The sequence below is a fragment of the Equus quagga genome, chromosome 9 (assembly GCF_021613505.1).
Source record: "Equus quagga isolate Etosha38 chromosome 9, UCLA_HA_Equagga_1.0, whole genome shotgun sequence".
Classification (NCBI taxonomy): domain Eukaryota; kingdom Metazoa; phylum Chordata; class Mammalia; order Perissodactyla; family Equidae; genus Equus; species Equus quagga.
Window position 1 is genome coordinate 25,528,600 of NC_060275.1, and position 21,848 is coordinate 25,550,447.

Consider the following 21,848-nt stretch of genomic DNA (forward strand, 5'->3'; position numbering starts at 1 on the left):
GACTGGTTGCTTTTCTTTCCTTTTGTACGTTTTCAGTTTGTTGAAGGTGGGGACTTCTCGGATCACTTACCTTTGTTGGAGATGTTGTGGTTGTTCCGTTGTGATGTTCCCCTAAACTCTCATCTGTGCTGTGCTGGGTCTCCAGGAAGACCTTGGAAACAGGAAAGTGGCAGAGGCCACTGGGTTAGGCTAGAACTGTAGACCTGGAATGCACCCCTATTTTAACACCTAAATGGACCAGAAAGAACAGTGACTCAGACTTTGTCCAGAATCTGGACAATTGAACACCTTGCCTTGTGTACCTGGGATGCAACACCCACCATGACTCCCTTCTGCATTTGCCAAAAGCTTATTGGTTATCTAGTGCATGAGGCATTTGTATGAAAGTGAGAATTTTGTTGGGAAATGGGACTTCCTCATGTTGTCTCGGTTTCTGAGCTTCTCTGGGTTTAAAATGTTTCCAGTCAAAAGTGTTGTGTGCATAACTCTTCTAGAACGTGCTTGTAGTATACTTGGTAAGGTGAACAGCACCAGCAAGCCTGGAGTGTTTCTTTGTCACCTTCCCTCATGGGTCACTGTGTTTTTAATAGTAGCCATGATAACTCAGACCCTGAGCAATAGCGTTCCAGAGCAGCACCACTCACCTAATGGTGTGTTCCTGCCATTCAGGTGAGTCAAAGAGGCAGTAGGCAGAGACTTCCACTCCTACATCAAAAATTAGGTCCAGCAATAGATGACCCATGTACAAATTCAACAGGAAGTAATGGTGATCCCCTCGCTCATTTCATACCTCCTTCTCAAATGGTTTTTCGTGATGATTGATACCTATTTGGGGGGGCAGGGAAGTTTCAGACTGAGAGGATGAACCCACGTTCTCTCACTTTAAGTTTTCTCATTGAGATGAGTCCCCCCCCACATATGCCCAGAATCTTTCAGAGAAGAGTGTCTAAAGGGTGCATTTCACACCAACCACCTCTGTCCTCTGCTATTTTTCTGGAACTCTCCAAAGTCTTTTCTGGTTAGTAACATAGAGGGTCAGGACAGCAGTTCTCTCAAGCTGCAGACCCACTTTTCAACTGGACCTGAAGCGACACTTCAGTATAAAACCTGAATCGGTCTTTAAAATACAATCATTTGGCGTAGAGTCAATGAGTTGGCTGTGATCATCCTGGGGAATCTGTGGCTATCTGACAGCAAATTTGTTTGATATTAACACTGAATAGAACTCTCCAAAGAATGACTCTGTTCCAAATAGGCAGGATGCATTATTGATAGTGGCTGCTCAGTAATTCCTCTCAGCACCAGGATGGAAATCAGAGGCATCATTTTAAGGTCTTTGGTTAATGGTGATTTAAGCAGCAGACACCCATTTAACTTCCTGGCTGTAAAGTCACAATCAGTTTCGTGGCTGCTGCTCGGTGAGTGTGTGTGTTGGTTCTGGAACATTTTTCCCTTTCCCCTGAGGCGACAGAATTTTAGATGCTATTACTGTGCCTGTTTCCTAATGTACCCAGATTGAACATTGCCTTTTCATTCTTAGCATTAGTTTTTTCCACTCAGCTCTCTGAAACTCCAAATAAGTTCCATGTTGAAAAATACAGTGGAAAAGAGTTGGAAGACCTGGGTGAAGATGAAATAAAATAATACAGGGGTAAAGAGGAATCAGAAGCTGTGTATCACTAAAGAAGTGTGGTGGAAATGACAGTTTAGCAGTCTGGAATGGTAAAGTATCGAGTAAATGAAATAGGAATATTTAGGAACAGAATTTCGAAGACGGCTTGTTTGGGGACGAGGCAGAATTAAACGATGCCCTTGGTTTCATTTTCGTTGTGAGTGCTCACTGAGGACAGTGGGGCAGGATGCAGAGCATGCACATTGGAAGATTTAACTACGCTCTTATGTCGAGGATTCTGTTTCCTTACACATCAATCTGTAAGTACTGATCCATTAATTGTGCAGTTTTGACCGTGTCCCTCTTCATATTTAAAGCCCATGCATGGTTTTCCATTGGCCATGGAATAATTGAAAAAATCTGTAATGTGGTTCCTAAGAACCTCCTGCATCTCTCCCCCGCATCATCTTGAGCCCTTTTCCTCTGTACTGTGTCTCACCCCTACTGGCTTTCTGTTAGTTGTTCAGGGACCTCTACTCCTTCCTGCACGAGGCTTGTGACACAGATCATGTCTCAGCCTAGAACACCCCTCTCTCTCCACCATGCCTAGCCAACTCTTTACTATCTAGGTTTCAGCTTGAATCTGGCTTTTTCAGCGAGGCCTTTCCTGATGATGCAGACTAGGCTAGGTCCCCTATTGTATGCTGTGAATTTCTGCGCTCTTGAAGCAGTTACAACCATTGTAGTAGATTAGTTGCATAATGTGGTCTGGCATCCTTGAAGATAGGGACCTGTATTTTTTTCACTGTGTCTTAGCACTTGCACAGTACCCGTCACATGGTAGATGTTCAATAAATACTTACTGGTGAGTGAATGAACTAGAATCTATGTTCTGGTTGGTGGGCCTTGTAGCTTGTGGGGGACATGCACCAGCTGAAGAATATTGACTCACTTCAAAGATGAAGTGTGTGAATACTCGGGGATGGGGAGGCTAGTGTGCTTCATTCTATAAAAGGAAGATTGAGAGCTGGCTTGAGTCCCAAATGCCAAGTATATAAGGCATTTAAGTTCTAAGATAGATGATCTCTTAAAGACAAAGGAAAAGCAAATGAACGTACTGATGTGTCCAGAGGCACAGGGCAATTCCCCTAAATTTTTCCTCAGAAAATAGTAGTGTTCCAATGAATGCATTCTTGCAATTACTTAATTTTGATCACTGAACTTTTGTTTGCAGAAGACAGCTTAGCCTGAAATGACTTCAGGCAGCGCTGGCTTTGATTGCTTAGAGAGATCAAATAATGGAAGAGGTTTTAAATTTAAAAAGTGGAAGCAAACAGATTTAACTGGAACTTGGTGAAGATTTCTAGGGCTGTGCCTTTTAATAAACATTATGGTATCGTGAACTGTTAGACTGTTTCTTTGGGAAAAGCAGTATACCGGTCTTTGATTGTGAAGATCAGGAGTGTACACCTACAGGACAAAAGGGAAAAGCAACCATCCAGTAATGGTCATGCATGGATTTGAAAAGTAGGGGTATTTCACAGAGCTTATGTGGAAGTGAAGGTGGCGTGCTCTGGAAAACTATTAAATGACTTACGTTTGTAACCTGACTTACATTGCTCCTTGTAGAGAGAATTTGCAGTCCAAGAGATGTAGTCATGTTGCTGGAAGTAGGATTTCAACAAAGCTTTAGCTTCTTGATAGGATCCAGACGTGTATTTAGCTGCATGAAATGTACTTGCTTTGAGTAAGTCTTCCTTTTTAGCTTCTTAGGCAAGCAGGTTAAATGGATGTAACAGTGCAGCCTTACAGAACTGACTTGCCGTAGACATACCGCTTCTAATCGGGGAACTTTCAGTGATCTTTCCAAAACTTCAACATCTACACTCTACTCTACAGCTATTTCTAAGCCTCTGGTATCACAGCAGCTCCCATCATCAACAAGTGCTTTGCTGGTATAAACTGGCTGGATAAAATGACTCAGCAATGTTCCCTGAAGATCAGGGCACTTGCCGTCTCGTCCATTTATCATTTGAGGACATACTGCTTACTCTATTAACAACATCTGCAGGGCAGTAAACAGGTAAATTTTGCCTACAAAAGCCACACAGAGACTTGGTTCTTCATTAGCTTCAAACACAGATAGAAAATGTGGATTAAGACATAAATTGTGACTGATGATGTAATCAGAGATCAGAAAGAGTTGAATCTTTCCTCAAAAGACTGGGTTGAGGAGACATAGTGCTGTGAGCATATAGGATAGCAAAGATCAAAAATATGATTGTGATGCCCAGTGCCAGAAATATGTAGATTGAGCTGCCTTTGGTATGTTTGACTTTCGTTTCATTGACGTGATGGGAAGTATTGGGTTTCACTGTAACTATGCTGTTTAACTGTGCATCTAATACGTTACAGAATGAAGTTTGCTTCTCTGCTTTTTCTGTCCTCCTTTACCCCAAGGATGCTGAGTGGCTTTTTGCGCTCCCAATCTCCATGCCTTAAATTCCTCCCAGCATTCGGCTTAACTTGGTTCTCTCTCTTAGGAAAGAACATGGAGCAAGTTCAGAAGAGGTCTGGGTTGAGCCTCAGAAACCTACCTGATTGGCCCAGAAATCAGGCGTGGATTTCCAGTTACTTCGTCCGCTCTGGATAAACAGTATATGTACATATAATTCTCTCTGGCTCTAAGTCACAGGGAGCTTCCCAGTGGAGAGCATTTGGGGAAAAGGGAAGGTTATTACTGTACCAGGAAGTTTGTAGTGGGATGAGTAAACAGAACCCAGGAAGCTTGAGTTTCTGCTGGTGGAGGAGGTGTTAACTAACGCAGGAAAGACTGGCAGGGGTGAGCCTCTCTGTTCCCATGGCATTGTGTGCACGTGGTTCTGTTGGGACTAGGTGGCTCTGGCTGTGCTCTCCTAGAGGGAGGTCTCCACGTCCCATTCACTCCCAGGGCCTGAGTTCCTGCCATAGTAACAATAACTATTGAGCACTTACTTTGTGCTGGATACTGTGCTAAATGTTTTATATGCATCATTTCATTTGATCCTAACAGCAACTCGAATATGGAAGATATTTCTCCACTTTTCAGATGAGGAAGCTGAGGCTGGGATGGGAGTTGAGGCTAGTACCTGATACCTGAATGTTAACCTCCTTGCTCTCCTGGTGGGAGCTCACTGATGCGAAGGGTAGATGCTGGGTGACATACTGGTTGGGATGGTCTTGACTTTGGTGCCCTAAATTTGGGGGACTATTCATCACCTCTGGGTTCAGGATGCAGTTGGCATCTGGGCCTGTGAACACAATCTTCAGACATCAATAACTGTGCAGAGGATTGTGGCAAGTTCAGCTCAGATAGGGTAAAAAGCCTGGTCTTTGTCCTCCAGACTCCTACTATTGCAAAAGAATGAAGTGTGACCCACTCCCTACCACAGGGCTGCTGGGTAAGTTGTTTTCATAGTTCTTTCAACATGGCAGTACCCTACTAGGCACCTGGTACCAGGGGAAACTGCTCTTGTGATGGTGCTAAGAGGAAACTATTAGCTTAGTTTGGAAGTGTTTTTTCTTGCTTCCCCCTCCATAGAACTATTGCTTTAACAGGAGAAGCTTCAAAATGGACACACTTACACCAAAAGGAGGACACTATTTATGACAGTTTTGAGCTGTGTTTAAGTGTCTAAGTGTGTTTTCCTAACCTCACTAAAGAACTGAGCTATGGAATGCCCGTCCTTTTATAAAGGGGCATGCGTACTTTGGCCTCGAGGGTTCTATAGTCTCTCAGCTCTGTGGTTCTCAGCACACCCTTGCAGCAGTTTGTGCTGGGACCTGGGGCTCCAGGCAAGGCTGGGGAAGCAGCTTGCTGTTCTTTCGCTGGGTGTGATCTTTCGGGCTTCAGGCGGCCTGAGTTCCAGGTCTCACCTCCCTGCCTTTTAACGATTATGTTTTCCCTTGAAACCCACAGCCTATCCCCTTACTCACGTTTGTGCTGGTGACTTTTGTTTGTTGCTGCTTCTCTCTATGATCTTTCTCAGACTGGTCCCATATGGAGAAATTTAGTGGCTTCTATGCTTCTTGAGGGATGGAAGCTCACTAACTTGATCTTGTGTCTTCTTCAATGAGTTCTAGAATGAAATTCATGTCCTGAATAGCAAGTGCTCCTGAGTACTTTCTCTGTTTTATCAAAAGGGCTCCTGTCCCCACCCCCAACCAGAGCGCTGATTTCAGTTATGGAGCAGTTCTTGAGTGCCTGCTAAACCATGGCATCATGTTAGCACAAGGGGCACAGCCATGAACGAGGCGGACAGTGTGCCTGCTCCCTGTGCCCTAAATGTGAATAGGAATGGACAGGCAGTTTATCGGGTCAGCCACCACCTTAAGCTGTGGGGTCCCCTCTTGTTCACGCCCCGGGGGACTGTGCCCTGACTGCCTTGCTTCCAGTCGTGGCTACGTAGCAACCGAAACTTCACTCGACCCGATTCTTAGCTCTGAAACTACCTGGCGGCTTAACTGGGTGTGTCATTGTAAATGGATGTTTGCACTTTTTCATGGGTAATTACGAGACACTTCACCTGTATAAAATATATACTGTGGGACCTGGGCTGCTGTAAGAAAGTCAGTATTTCTCCATGAGGGGGACAGCGGAGGACTCAGAGTCTGAGACCTTTCCTCTGGTTCTACTCCGAACTCAGCTGTTCACTGTGAACATGGGGAGGTTGTGTAGTGCTTTGTACCCTCAGTTTTCTCTTTTATGGAATATTAGTAACAACCCTGCTTATCTTACCTCAGTTCTAAAACTAAGTTGAAATGATTAAAGTACTTAAATTAGCATAAGGTTACGGAGGTGGCATTAATAATAATTCCAGGGCATCAGTGTTTCCAGTGTTCTCTCTCCTCTTTTTCCCAGAGGTTTATTCAAGTTTGGGACATGGGCTTTTTTTCTTAAAAGATCTACAGATAATTCTTGTATGCTAGCCAGAGTTGAGAATCACTTCTCTCAGGTTGCGGAGTTGAAGTAGGCTAGATGCAGGTACTGATTTTAAAGCAAAGCATGGCTACTTATGTACTGTCACTCACAGGACATCCGGAGGATCCCAGTCACATGGAACACCTAAGGCTTGTTATTTTCCCATTCCCCTACCCTGATGCTGTGCGAGATCCCACAGGATCCTTCCTTTTAGACTGCACAGTCTACAGTATCATAACCATCATCACCACTGGATAATGCTGACAACACTTCATGAGGTACTTCTCATTTTTACCCCACTGTATAACTGAAGAAACAGGCTCAGACCCACTCATCCACTTACCCAAGCTGATCAATGCTGGTTGGAATTCTTACCCAGGCTGTCTGGCTCTAGAACCCACACACTTAACAGCAGTACTATGGTCATTCGTCTAAGTGGAGAAATGCTGTACTCTTCTCGATGTTGTATTTACATTTCAGCAGGGGCTCCCTGGAAATAGTGCTTTAGCTCAGGAGAAGGAATCCACTGCTGGAATTTCATGTTCAACCACAGGCTGGTGGGGAGGGGCCTCTGGGCACACGAGGGTCTGTGTTGCCCTGAGAATCAGTTACCAAATCAAACTGCATAGAGAGCTGGTTCTCAAACTTGCCTACACATTGGAGGCACCTGGGGAGCTTTGAAAAACACTGCCTGGTTCCTGGTCTGAGGGGGTTGCCTGGCGTGGGAAGCTTAAAAGCTCCCCAGGTGGTTCTAATGTGCAGCCAGGGTTGAGCACTGTTGCCCTAGGCAGCCACTCCCCACAGCTGTGTGTTGGAGAAGTGCCACTGGTGCCGGCACTGCGGAGATGGAAACAATGAACCAGGGGCAGGAGGCTAGCTCCGGGCTAATGCCTTTCATTTCACAGACACATCTGCCTTCTCCAGTTAATACATGGGACTCTTTCTGAAACAAAAATCACGAGCTTTTCTTTGATAACTAGGTGAGACTTGTTCTTTACCTTGCTATAATGGAATTAAACATGGTTAAAACAGGGTAGTGACAAACTTAGTGGCACTTTAGTTGGGTTATGAGAGTGAGCTCGTCTTTCCTGCATTCTACTGCTTCCAGGAAGCTGCTAGAGGTCAGACTTATTTGAAGGAATTCCTTGAAGGTGAGAAAAAATTAAGAGGCAACACAGAACCTTGGTTCTAGCGTGTTTCCATCTGGCTCATAGAAATGGTGGCTTTCTGTTAAAACAATAGACTGCCTTCCCAGAGACTAGAAGTGAGAACCCATCCCAGGAGAGTGTGCAGAATGCTGTCTGCATGTTCTGCAACCAGTGTGTGTGTGTTTTTTAATCGAGGTGAAATTCACATAACATCAAGTTAACTATTCAAAGTGAACAATTCAGTGGCGTTTGGTATATTCACAGTGTTGTACAACTCTATCTAGTTACAAAACATTTTTGTGACCCGAAAGGCAACCTCTCCCCTCCAAATCCTTTCCATCTCTACAGCTCGGGTCACGTGTGTCTTCTTCCCTCAAGTCTTTCCTGGCTACCGTGGCACTCGTGTCTCTCTTCTGAGTTTGTATGTCTGTTCTTTTGGCTGTTTACTTTGCACTGCCATGTCCTGCCTTGTCCTGCGTTACGGAGGCAATGCACCTTCCTTGGGTGGTTAGGTCTCAGGGGAAGGGACAGTGGGGGGTTGTTTGCAAGTCAGCACGTAAGGCAAAATTTGATTATAGTTAAAATTGCCCTTGGGAGGCCTATAAATCGCTCATCAAGTATGGTATGTGTGACGTTGGGTAGACAGCCCTGCTCAGTAATTTGTATGCACCTTAAGCTGAGGAGTCATGAAGTAGGATGGAGGCGGCAGCATGCTGAGGGGAGGCCTGCCTGCAGTTGTCACCCATCCGGCACCGACACAACGCGGACTTTACTTCATCCTGGTTTAACAATGAACTACTACAATCTCAGTGCATGTCCACATGGGTCTTTATTGTGGAAATGAAGGGAAGATATGACAGCATCTAGCACAGAATGGGTGCATATTAGGTGCTCAGATGTTTACTGGACTTGAGTCTAAAACATGCTTGATAAGATCTATAATACACACTGTCCTTTAAAAAGTTACATGAGGGGCCTGCCCGGTGGCGTAGTGGTTGAGTTCCTGCACTCCTCTTCAGCGGCCCAGGGTTCACAGGTTCAGATCCTGAACACGGACCTACACACCACTCATCAAGCCACCCCATGGTGACATCCCACATACAAAATGGAGGAAGATTGGCACAGATGTTAGCTCAGGGCCAATCTTCCTCCTCCTCAAAAAAAAAAACAGTTACAGGAGAGTTTGGCCACTTGCTTCCTCTCTATTGACACTATTGTTGCCTTCCATTCCCTTGTCCTGCCTGACCCCACTGAATAGCTATTATTCTCCTTAGGAAATGGTCGCATCACACCTGAGAGTATATTTTTATGTGAATTATCTACCCAGCTAGATTATATGTCCCTTGAGATCGGGGCTAGATCTCCATATTTGTACCTGATTGCATGGTGCTTATCACAGTGTGTTTTAAGTATAAAACCAGGTGCCTTATACATACACATTCTCTGTTTCCTAATTCCCATACTCAGCGAACATTAATTGAGCATCTACTACATGCCAGGGATACAAAGATGGTCAATAGTGTATGTGAACGGTCTTCAAGTGGTGAGATAAAATGGACATGAAAGAAATGAGTGTAAAACCGTGAAGTTAGTCATAGAAGAATTGATTGTGGCAGCTCAGAGCTGAGAAGTGCTAACTCTGTAGGGGCCGGGGAAGGAAGGGTTTAATGAAGAGACAGTGGTGGAACTTGGACCCTGTTTACATGAACAGGGGAGGGAAGGGCATTCTGGGCTGAGGAATCGGCATGTACGAAGGTAGAGGGCAGCAAACCTTTCCTGTAAAGGGCCAGGTAGTACATATTTTAGGTCCATAGGGTCTAGGTCACAACTATACATCTTGCTTGTTGAAGTGCAGGAGCCACCATAGACAGTATGTTAACGGAATATGTGGTTGTGTTACAATAAAACTTTATGGATACCAAAATTTGACTTTCCTGTAGTGTTCATGTGTTACCATGTGAATATCATTCTTCTGATTTTTTTTCAGCCATTTAAAAATTTAAAGACCATTCTTAACTTCTGGGCTGTATAAAAGCAGATGGCCACCAGATTTGGCCTGTGGCTGTAGTTTGCTGTCCTGTGTCCAAAGCAGGGAAGAGTGAGATCACGTTGCAGGAACAGAACAGCAAGTCCTAGGTATACACATTCCAATTCAGTGGCTGTAGGTGGAGGCTGAGATTCTGCATTTCTAACAAGCTCCTAGGTGATGGTGAGGCTGATGTCCTCACTTGGAGTAGCAGAGAGCTGAAGTATCAGTTGGGCCCCCCATGCCCCTGAGGCTGTGATGGGTTTTGTGGGTATGGGAAAATATAGAAGACGATTTTTCTACCTACCAGGTACTTTCAGTCTATTTAGAGAGAAGAGACTTATATAAGTAGAAAGATAAATGGACTCTCCCAGAGTAAGAATTAAACAGAGACAGAGCCAGGCCGAGAGATTCCCCACTACTGGGTGCAATTAGCTGTCCAGTGAGTGGCACATGGGTGCAGGGTGAAGGTCATGTGGGTCCCTGGGTGAGTTGAGTCTGGGTTCCTTGTCTTCCAGCGTGTCTGTTACACAGCTTGGTGATATCCACACATTGTCACCACCTCATTCCTGTGGGGAGTCCCCCATTCTTTTATCGAGCCATTTCTGACATGGTTTCCACCGGGTGGAGACATTGCTTTGAATAAAATACCTTGAGTCTGCTGCACTCCTCTTGGGAGCGTAACTGAGAGGGACGGGGACAGGAGCAAGGTTAGGGTAAGGTCCCTCACCTAAAGGTTAGGGACAGGAGCTTATGGGTTATCACAGCTGGATGAGTGGTGGGCTTAAATGACAGTGGAGGAGGTGAGTTAGAACACCTGGGAGGAGAAGTGTTGACAGTTAAGTTCAGCAAATGCTCAGAAAGTTTTCTCTGGAGATACCTCAGAACATTCTTAATGCCTTACTCCAGGGCTCGCAGGTCCTGTAAAGCTCTGGAGTATCTTTCTATAAAGATGCAGAAATACCTCATTGTAAGGCAGCTCAGAGGCAGAGAGAAGGTGCTGTGAACATGGTTCTTTAAAATGCCAGAAACAAACGGGCTGGGATGTCAGATTGGCTGTTGTTTACTTTCCCAGTGATGAGTGATCTGAGTCTGTAGCCTTGGGACTTTCACTGCTCAATAGTGAATTAGAGACAAGTGTCGCAGGGGCTGGAGTCCCACTCAAAAAAGGCCAGTGACCACCTGGAGGAAAAGTAACTTACTGGCCGCCAGGTCTAGGCCAGGAGCTGTTTCCCCATTTATGAAGCGGATTCTGTTGATCCAAGCGCAGATTCTGGCTGGCCTTTGGTCAAAAGAGCCATTAGTTTCAGGTTTGCTAAGAATACTCTGTGGCCAGGAAACCGTGTGTGTGTGTGTGTGTGTGTACATGTACATGCACACTGATGGCTTCTAAAGCAAATAGGCTCTGTGGAAATTGCATACCTGTGAAACAAAAATTCAGAAGCTGTCTGACAGATGTAACGATGATAGGAGTGATGGCCAGTCAGTCCAGAGTGTGATGACAGGAGCGGTGGCCAGTTGATCCAGATGCTGCTGTTTAGTGCATCAGACCTGTGGTTCTCCCTGGCTGTACCTTATACTCACCTTGCGAGCCTTTATGTCACCTCAGATTCTGCCCGCGCTGGTCTGAGGTGGGATGCGAGTTCCCAGGTGATTCTGATGTGCGGTCAGGGCTGAGAATCCCCGAGTTCATTGAGAGCGCATCAGCACTTACCAAGGGCTGTGCTCTTCCCTGCCCAGATTTGGCCAGCTTAATGCCTTTGCAAATCCAGGCAGCTGCTGGGGAAGGTTGAGTGAGATTTTTGGGTATGCTTATGGCTTAAATAATGCTCAAATAAAAAATTGAGGTTGCTGACAAGTTAGGGATACATAAATATGCTCTCAATTTGAGCACTTTGTTTCACTTCTGCAGGAAAATGACTTGGTCCCTGAATGCAGAATATCTGAGCGGAGCTTCCCAAGCTTTGAAGATTTGTGATGCTGTCTTGTTGAGTTTTGTGTGTGTCGTTTTGTCATTTGTAGCACACTAGACACTCCCTCTGACACTGCTGTTTTGGTACCACCCTTTGAGAGGATGGCGCAAAACTCTGGTGGATACAACCAAATGCAGGCTCGGCAGCCTTGCTGGTAGAATTCTGGTTTCACTGATCTGTGATATTCTCTTAGAATCTAGAAGGTGCCCTCTGTTACCCAGCCTGTGAGTTATTTTTTATCGTGGTACTGAATCACGTTGTGTCTTGCAATGAGAAAGGAAGAAAATGTGCCGAGATGGCTTTAACAGTTCTCCTGAGGGCCCTCATTTAGCAGCACATCTTGAGAAACCTGAAAGCTTCATTTTATATCTAAGTTTCTTCTGTTTTAACCTTTCAGTACACAAGGGTCTGGATCCCTGACCCTGATGAAGTGTGGCGCTCGGCTGAATTGACCAAGGACTACAAAGAGGGAGACAAGAGCCTCCAGCTCAGGCTGGAAGATGACACTGTAAGTCCAGGTCATGGGGGGGTGGGAGTGCAAGGGGCTGCGGAACAGGACTGGGTGGTACACGGTGGGCTTGAATTTTTCCTGCAGATTCCAGAAGCTGCTGAGCCCCTGGCATCTTTTTTGTTGCTGTTGATGATAATGACATCACCATTGAGAGTGATGAGTGCTAAACCATGAAACTGCTCAGTGGCTGTCTCATCACAAATAAGTGCCATCAGTGTTAGCAGCTGAGAGATCACCGGTGGCTAAGACAAAAATCTTCTCAATGGAGAGGAGAGAACCAGGAGGGTTCCCTCCATGGGGTTGAGGCATCAGTGGGAGGTGAGCGGGGAGCCACTACAAGAGACAGTGCATGTGGTGGGTGCACTGGCTCTGGACCCAGCCTGCTTGGGTTGGGATCCTAGCTTGACCCTTGTTAGCTTTGTGCCCTTGGGCGAGCTATCAATCTTTCTGTGCCTGTTGCTTCATCTATGACATGGGGCAATAGTTTGTCTAGGGTGCTTTTGAAAAGAAAATGAGTTACTATGTGACAGGTACTTAGAGTAGTGCCTGGCACATAAGTGTTCAACATGTGTCAGCTGCTGCTGTGAGAATTGTTTATTATTAGTTGGCTTTCAGTTGATTTTGCTGGAAAGGAAGATAAAGTAGTAACTGAAATCCTATTCCTCCTAGAAGGTCTGATTTAGTTTCCCTTTCCACAAACCTTTTATGACTGCCTATGTGTGATTTGTGCATTTCACCAATATTTAAATGCTCACTCTGTGCACTGTGCTGGCTCATGGGGGTATGTGGGTGAATAATCGTGACCCTGCCATTTGGGGGAGCTCAGATGCTAGAGGGAGCTATGAACATGAACACACAAGTATGGCAAAGTGTCTTGACGAGTTGCAGTAGGCCGGGAAGTAAGTGGACGAGGTGCGAGAGGGATGATAAAGGAGGGAATGTGTTGAGGGAGGAGGGGATTGTGGAAAGGAACCAGCCATGGAAGATTCAGGGTGCACTGGGGTGAGAGCAGAGAGCATCCCAGGCAGGAGTTGGGTGTGCCAAAGCCCTGAGGCCTTGGTGTGTCCCCTTTGGGTGTGTCAAAGGGAAGGAAAGGAGGCCAGTGCACCTGAGAGCCACTGGAGAAGGAACAGACAGGTGGCTTGAGGCTGAGGATGCAGGCAGAGGTCATTCGTGCAGGGTTTATGGTGGGGGAGACTGGGAGAGAAACAGGCTGTGAATGAAGTGGCAGGAAGAAATCATAACTTGGGTTTGGGATAGGTTAAATTGGGAGGCTGCAGAGCAGGCATTGCCTCGAGGAAGGCTGGGGCTGGACAGATTATTCCCTCCCTCTGAACTGCAACAGCAGAAAGTTTGTACCACAGCACCTAGCCTTTGATCATTTACTGTCTGATTGTTTTTCCTTCTTTCAAGCATTTTGGTCTCGTCTTTCTAGATCGTAATGACCTGCTTGAGAAATGGACCTTGTCTTATGCTCTGCTCACACAGTACCCGCTGTGGTTGGTGATTAACCCGTGGTTAGGAGGAAGATTGAACATCTTCCCCTACTAACTTCTCTTTTCTTCAACTCGAGCCTATCATTTGGTAAAACTGGGGCAGTGAGTTTGTTAGAAGATGTTTACACCAAGGTGTGCGCCTTGCCTCCGCCTTCCTGGCAGGCAGACTTTGCTAGCCTCGTCTTGGTTTTGAGGTAAGAAAATTCCCAACAGATGGAATCATGTTTACCTTTTGAATAACGTCCCACTCCACGCCCAAAACAAAATGAAAGTTCACCCACTTGAATGGCATCTCTTCTCCAACAGATTTTATTTCAGTTGGTCTTTTAAGGGGGTGGGTGTTTTTGAAGAGTTGTGCGGAGGTAATGAGGAATGATAGGCTGTGTTGCTAAAACAGCAGCAGATGCTTGCCTCCCCAGCTGAAAATGAATTCTGCCCTGCGTGATGTATCCTGGCCGCTGCCCAGGACCCCTCTCTTCCCTCCCTCCCCTGCTCCGTGGCTGGTCAGCATGTAATCAGCAGGGATGCCTGAGGCTGGAGATTAGCACCTCTTGAGAAATAACTGGCTCTGAACATCTGACTATGTCCAGGTCTCCAGTGAGCTGTGGTCTGTCCACTGTGGGCTCCGAGCTATCATTAGGAGTGACTCCGCTGAGCTGTGGACCAGAGGCAGGAGAACAGAAGTTAGATGGCTGGACTCTGAATGCTTGAGGTGTCTCCTCTGTAGCTGAAACCATCCTATACCAAGCTGGCCAGAAAATCCACCTGGCTCGCTCTCGCGCGCGCTCGCTCTCTCCTCCCCCCCCACTGGCTCCTCCCTTGGAAGTCTAATAGTGTAGGTTTAACTGTAGTGACAAAGGATAGAAATAAATTCTCTTCGAGAACAACAGTGTTCTTAACCCCTGGCTTCTACCTTATTGCTAAGCTGTGCTCTCTGTTCAAGGAGGTCAAGCTTCTTCGTGTTCCTCTAAGATGTTTCTTTCTCCCTGTTGCTTGCTTATTTTTATTGTAAAATATACAAAATATAAATTTTGCCATGTTAGCCATTTTTAAGTGCACAGTTCAGAGGCATAAAGTACTTCCACGTTGTTGTGCAACCATTGCCACCATCCGTCTCCAGAACTTGTTCATCTTCTAAGACTGAAACTCTGTACCCATTGAACAATAACTCCCCATTCCCTTTTCCCCTGCAGCCCCTGGTAATATCTATTCTACTCTCTGTCTCTGAGTTTGATTACTCTAGGTACCTCATAGAAGTGGAATCATTCAATCTTTGTCCTTTTGTGTCTGGCTTGTTTCACTTAGCACAATGATAAAATGTTTTATATTTAAGCCAGTGAGAAGATAGGAAACTTCTTAGGGGGAAAGAATAGTGTCTTCTCATTCTCCCCACAGCTGTGATGGGTGCAAGGTACCTAGGTATGCCAACTCTTAGTACAGTCCTGTTTTTCAACTGGATCAAGCATCTCTGTGTCTGCATACCTTGGTGATAAATGCAGCTTCCTCATTCTTTGTCTGGAGTGGATCTCTGCCTGGCCAGCCTTCTCTCTCCTGCCCCCACCTCCCTTACAAACTGCTCGACTCCTGCCCTCTGGTGGCAGGGAAAACTCTCCCCGTTTCCATGGTTTTGTATTTAAATTCTCTTTTCCAACCCCGAGTTTGTATGCACTATCAGCAGCCACCTTGATGGAGAGTACTCCTTGTGTGCAAGGGCCTGACTTAGTGTTCTTGGGTGAGAGGAAGACGGGAATATGTGATCTTTGGAAAGAGTAATGTGTGCTCCCTGTGTCTCAGCATCTTCAAGCCCTCGAACTTTTATGGGGCCAGCGCAAGAGTATGGATGTGGACCTACGTCATTTTAGATATTAAAAGCATATTTTATGAGAATTATTTAAGTAAATCTGGAACTTCTAGTTCTTGAAAATTAAAACTTTTAATATATTAGAAATATATTTGCACTCTACTATTCAGTCGCCATCTAGTTGCTGATGTAAAGAACCACCGTCTTGCTTTAGGCATGTTAAACCTATACCTACACGTAAACAAATTCAAGAGTTATGTGCATTGTTCAGTACTGCAAGGTGTTCCTCGTCTGTCAGGTTGCAATAGTAGCAAACACTACTAATTTGTGAGCATCTCTGGAGCCACACTTAGAACATTTGGAGAAGTGAGGAAAGGGACATTCGGCCCAACTGGAAAATGGTATTTCATTATATAGGAATTTTCTTTGCATTTCTGCTATCTAAAAGGAAGGATTAACATGCTAATTTGTCTCCTAAGTGTCTTTACTGCCCAGTTCCTCCTCACACTCCAAAGCAGTGTCTGTCTCTGACATTGGCAATATTACTGCCCACCAACCTTTGAGACACCTGGACACAGTTGTCGTATTTTGAGGACATGGGGCAGGAGGTGAGCAGAAGCGTTTCCCTGGGGCCTGAAGGCATTAGTCACAAGAGTATATGTTGAGGGTTGCAGATCTCAGTGTCAGCATTAAACTCTGATCCCAAGGGCCACGTGATCTTTAATGAGCTTATATTTTGTGTTTGTGGAGCTGGAGCCCTTTAAGATGCAGGGCCCAGGGAAGGGCTCCGCTTGCTCAGGTCTAAGGATGGTACCAGACATAACAAGATCTTCTAGCGAGGAGATAGCAAACACAAGTCTTCATGTCAAGAAGCAACAGAAGAGGGGCTGGCCCCGTGGCTGAGTGGTTAAGTTCACGTGCTCCACTGCAGGCAGCCCAGTGTTTCATTGGTTCGAATCCTGGGTGCGGACATGGCACTGCTCATCAAGCCATGCTGAGGCAGCGTCCCACATGCCACAACTGGAAGGACCCACAACGAAGAATATACAACCATGTACGGGGGAGCTTTGGGGAGAAAAAGGAAAAAAAAATAAAATCTTTAAAAAAAAAAAAAAAAAAAGAAGCAACAGAAGAACTAGGATGTTGTCTTTGCACATTGGTGCACTCAGACCCATACACCTTGAGAACGCCTGCAGAGCTCTTGTAAACCCAGTTGAAGCTTACGGCCAACTGTGTACACATCTGGCCAAACCAGAGCTAAGAGTACCTGGTAATACTCATCTGGTACCAGTAAGGCTTCTCAGTGAAGGTAAGTTGGATTACTACTTTTTTCTTTTTGTTTTACTGGTTATTTCTGTTTTTATTTATTTTAATATTGCTTTGTGGGTAATCTAATTTTTCTTTGTTTTGCTCTCAAATGCTCAATAATCAGATTGAGACAGTATTATATTTTGTTGATTGGATGGCAAGAATAATATGAAAAAGACAATATTCATCATGTTTATATTGTACATATGCAAAAAATGTTTCCTTAAAGTTATAAAATAGCATTGCATATAGGGGCCAGTCCGGTGGTGTAGTGGTTGAGTTCACGTGCTCTGCTTCGGCAACCTAGGATTTATCAGTTCAGATCCTGGGTATAGACCTACACACTGCTTGTCAAGCCATGCTGTGGCAGGTGTCCCACATATAAAGTAGAGGAAGTCGGGCCACAGATGTTAGCTCAGGGCCAGTCTTCCTCGGCAAAAACGAGGAGGATTGGCAGCAGATGTTAGCTCACAGCTAATCTTCCTCAAAAAAAACAAAAAAACCATAAAAAAAGGAAAAAATATTATTGCATATAAGTATCTATCTATTGGCAATATTGTCACCAGTGCAATCAGTTATCTTGTCTAAAGTGGATTTTTAGTTTTTTAATTAAAAATATTTTTATTGTAAAATACGCATAAAATTTGCCGTCTTCGCCATTTTTTTAATGAATTTTTTTTAATTTTATTGATTTAAATTTTTTTTTTTTTTTGAGGAAGATCAGCCCTGAGCTAACTGCTGCCAATCCTCCTCTTTTTGCTGGGGAAGACTGGCCCTGAGCTAACATCTGTGCCCATCTTCCTCTGCTTTGTATGTGGGACGCCTACTACAGAATGGCTTGCCAAGTGGTGCCATGTCCACACCTGGGATCCAAACCGGTGAACCCCGGGCCGCCGAAGTGGAATGTGCGCACTTAACCGCTGCACCACCGGGCTGGCCCCGTAGTCTTCACCATTTTTAAGTATACAGTTCAGTGGCATTAAGTAGTCACACTGTTGTGTAACCATCACCACCATCCATCTCCAGATGGATCTCTGTCTACTTTTTGTCATCGATCTGTTCCCCTGCTGTATTAGTGATCTTTTCCATCAGTTAGGATATTTTGCCTGGCTGCTTCTGTTTAGGGATGGGTGAAGCATTGATTTTGCTCAGCTGGGGACATTTGGCAATGTCTGGAAACGTTTTTGGTTGTCATGATGGAGGAGGAAGGGTTTGCTGCTGGTGTCTAGTGGGTAGAGACCAGGGATGCGGCTAAATATCCTATAATGCACAGGGCAGACTCTTCCACCCTCCACCCCTGCCAGTCCTACGTGAAAACAGTGCCGAGGTTGAGAAGCCCTGGTTTTAAGCCCATAGAGGAAGTGGTCTGGACTGTTGATTGCTGAAAGACACCAAGTTAAACACTAAACTGGGACTCTGTGATTCCAACAGAATGTGTAAGCTGTGTTCCCTGCAATAAATCGAAATCAAAAGATTAACCTTGACTCTGTATCTTTATGCTGCTGTAATTTTGTTTCTAATTCTAACTTCTTAATTGTATGTTTTCATTTATGGCCTTTTAATTACCTGTATCACCATTCATTCGTTATTCGTTTATTTAGAACAATTATTATTGAGCAATTATTATGTGCCAGGGTCTGGTTATACAGCAATGAAAATGGCACATCTGTGCCTTTGTGGAGCGTTCAGTCTAATTTATAATGAATGTAATACATATACAAATAGAGGATTTAGAATATGACAAATTCCAGGCCAAGAATCTTTACAAGTCTATTAGAAGCCAGGCGAGACACATGGCTCTACCCTATGGCACCCTCTCTCCTCACTCCCCTGACCCCACCCTCTTTTTGAAACCCCCTTGGGCAGCTACCTCTGAGTTCTTTGCCGACTTCCCAAAGCGGGAACACTTCCCGTGGCAGAGATGATATCTGAATGCTCCACCATGGTTTTCAGCCTCCTTGCAGTTAGGCAGGACCTTGTGATTACTTTTGTCCAGAGAGCTCTAGGTGGAATTGATGAAAACTCTTCCAGGCGGAAGCCTAGAAGAGGTAGCGGGAGTTGGCCATGCTCTTCTCTTCCTCTGCCTGGTGACTGTGGGGGCAGTGTGTTGATGCTGGAGTGAGCTGTGGAGCGGAGCTTCTATACCAGCCAGCCGCGGGCACCGAGTGTTAGTGAGAGAGAAACCTTTGTGGTATTAAGCCATTGAGATTTCAGAGTTAATTTGTTACTTCCTCATAACCTGAGTGATCCTTCCTAACCAAGAAGTTTACATGAATCACAGAGTATTGCATTTTTCTCTGTGCCTGCTCTGAACTTAACCCTGTGCTAAGTCATGAGGGGAAGAATAAGAAGGTTCTTTTTAAGAAGCATGATCTTTTTGGGGACTGAGAGGATGGAGATAAAACTTAAACACAGAACTATTACAGAATAAGACACAGCAGAACATTGATTCAATAAATATTTGTGCTTTTTGTATTTGTTTAGGACATAATGTAAAACAACCTTTTAACACGTAAAATACACCTAGAGCCACACACTGGCTACTACAGTGAGTATAAGTGGTTTGAGCTTGAAGTCTCCTATTATCTGGGAATATAGTTCCCTTCACTTTGTTTTTCTCTGTGGAACAGCTTTCCTAATTTCACAAAAAAGAACATCCCTACAACCACTGACCTAAGCCAAATACGTAGGCCAATAAATTTGGAAGGGCCCTCGAAGATTGTTGGGACCAGTCCTCTCATCTTACAGTTAGGGACACTGCCATCTACGGAAGTGAAGTGTTGGGCTTCAAGGCCCAAGTTCAGTGGTTCTCAACTTTGGCTGCACATCAGAAACCCCTGGGGAGCTTCTAAAAAAGTATGTCACCAAGTCCAGGTAGTAGCCAAACTACTTAAATCGGAATTTGGGGATGCGACACAGCAGAGTATCTTTTTTTAAAGCTCCCCTTGGGATTCCAAGTACAAGAAAAGTTGAGAGCCACTGCTTCAGTTGATGGCCGGGACTTGAGTACAGGGTTTAACTCCTAGTTGGGTGCCATTTCCACCAGAGTATGACATGTAGCTCCTCAGGGTCAACCCCAACCCCTTGCCAGCTGGTAACCATACTTTTACTAGCTTATTTTTTCTCTAGATCTTCTGGTTCTGTGGGTAGATGAGGAGGAGAAAGAAGCTGGCTTTCTTTATCTACCATATATGCTTGTTACCAGCTCCAAATCTTTGTGCTGGGAGTTGTCATTCAAAGATGTTTTTAGTATATTCTCTTGTTTTAGTTCCATGTACATGGACACAAATTGAGGTATAGGAGAGCTCATGAATAGATCAGACATTCTATTCAGCTAATATTTTTTGAGCAAAATCATAGACTCAGAGCATTTAGAGCATTCTAGACCAATGTTCTCCACTAGAACACTGTGCTACAGTGGAACGTTCACTATCTGTATTGTCCAGTATGGCAGTCACTGGCCACATGTGGCTCTTGGGCCCTTAAAATGTGGCTAGTGTGACTGGGAAACTGAAGTTTTAATTGTGCTTAAGGTAGGGGAGGAAGACATTTCCTCTACCTGCTCTGGGTCCTTCTGGCCGGAAAACAAATCAAATTCACATGAGACAGAATAACAGTAGAAAATTAAACAAAGCTTTATACCATGTATACATGGGAGAGGCTCAGGCAAACTGAGCAACTCACCAAAATGGCGGAAGTTCTCATCTTAAATACCACCCTCAGCTAAAGACAAAGGAGGATGTTAGGGGTGGGGGGAGTCAGTTATGGGAGACTACCACACAAGTACAGTAAACGAGAGTCAGGTTATTATGCAGACTTGAGTCCTTGCCTTCCACATTGATGAGAGTTTCTAGAGATAGAAACCCCCTTCTTCCTGGTACAGAGAGGGAGACGCCTTTACACGTGGAGATTTCCTTTACAAATGTAAATGTCTCTTAACAAAGGGTAAGTAAATTCTACTTTTCAGAGTTTCTTTCCTGTCTGCAGTTTTTAAAAGTAACCAGCCCAAAATAATCCTCATAACAAAGAGACATATCTTGGTATGGCCAATTCCAGTCCCCTGCATTAACTTTAATGAATTTAATTTAAATAGACACATGTGCTACCCTATTGGAGTGTGCAGGTGTAGACCAATCCCTTTGCCTGTCCCTCTCTCTATAGTCTCAAGTGTTGTCTAGTCCCGTATGTTCGGTCCGGACCAATTGGAGACCCTCATCTGTTCCTGGTCTCAAGGGGAAGCTGAGGTCTATTCCAGGAGGATAACTGAGCATTACTTTTGTGACGGGTGTTAACTTTCAGCCTCTTGTTCACCTCCAAAGGCCCAGTTGTTATGTAGGGAAGTCTTTTGTGCCAGAAAGTTCATGGTCCCTGATCACATCATAAACACTTAGATTTCAAATAAAGCCATGTTTGCTGTAAGTGTTCGACACTAGCAGCAGTGTTAGAATCAAATTCCTGTTAAAGAAGGAAAATCTGTTCTTAAGTCTTGCCTTCCCTCGTTCCCTCTGGGTGTACACACACTAGGAAATCTATAGCTTTGAATGCTGAGCTCGCAGCTCCTACCTCTTTTCTGCTGCTCTGGGCATTTTTATTCTTTATCAATTTAACTGTAACCACTGCCACTGGCTTATTTGTGGACCGTGTTTTCACAAAATTGCATATGCGTTTCCCTCCTCCTGCTTGGAGGAGAGTCTTTTGAGGGGGAGATTCATTTGAAAATAGATGGAATGCCTGCATTTCTGCCTCAGGGTTTAATGACACTGGGCTCAGGTCCCAGTTTGCTAATCTGAAAAATGAGGGCTTGGCTAGGTGAGCTCTGTGTTTCCACAATTGGCTGTGCGCCGTGCTGCTTACCGAGGTCGGGTGGAGATCCACGTCTGAGATGACCTGGTGGGGAGGGCTTCTCCCTTGGGAAGGTTTCCGAAAGACTCAGGAGGAAGATCTGGCTAGAGTCCCGCTAACACCACTAACTCCTCTGGAGATGAAGGGGGCCATCAACTGTAGAATTTAGTG

The 21,848-nt window shown here is 44.9% G+C and overlaps 1 protein-coding gene across 2 annotated transcripts in view; it reads left to right on the forward strand.

Annotated features, from left to right (window-relative positions):
• MYO5B (myosin VB) overlaps window positions 1–21,848 on the forward strand; it is a 344,955-nt gene that overhangs the window by 127,009 nt on the left and 196,098 nt on the right. For both annotated transcript variants that reach the window (XM_046671362.1, XM_046671363.1), the window contains exon 2: window positions 12,117–12,227. In XM_046671362.1, coding sequence (XP_046527318.1) covers window positions 12,117–12,227 — 111 coding nt within the window. The remainder of the gene's footprint in view (window positions 1–12,116; window positions 12,228–21,848) is intronic.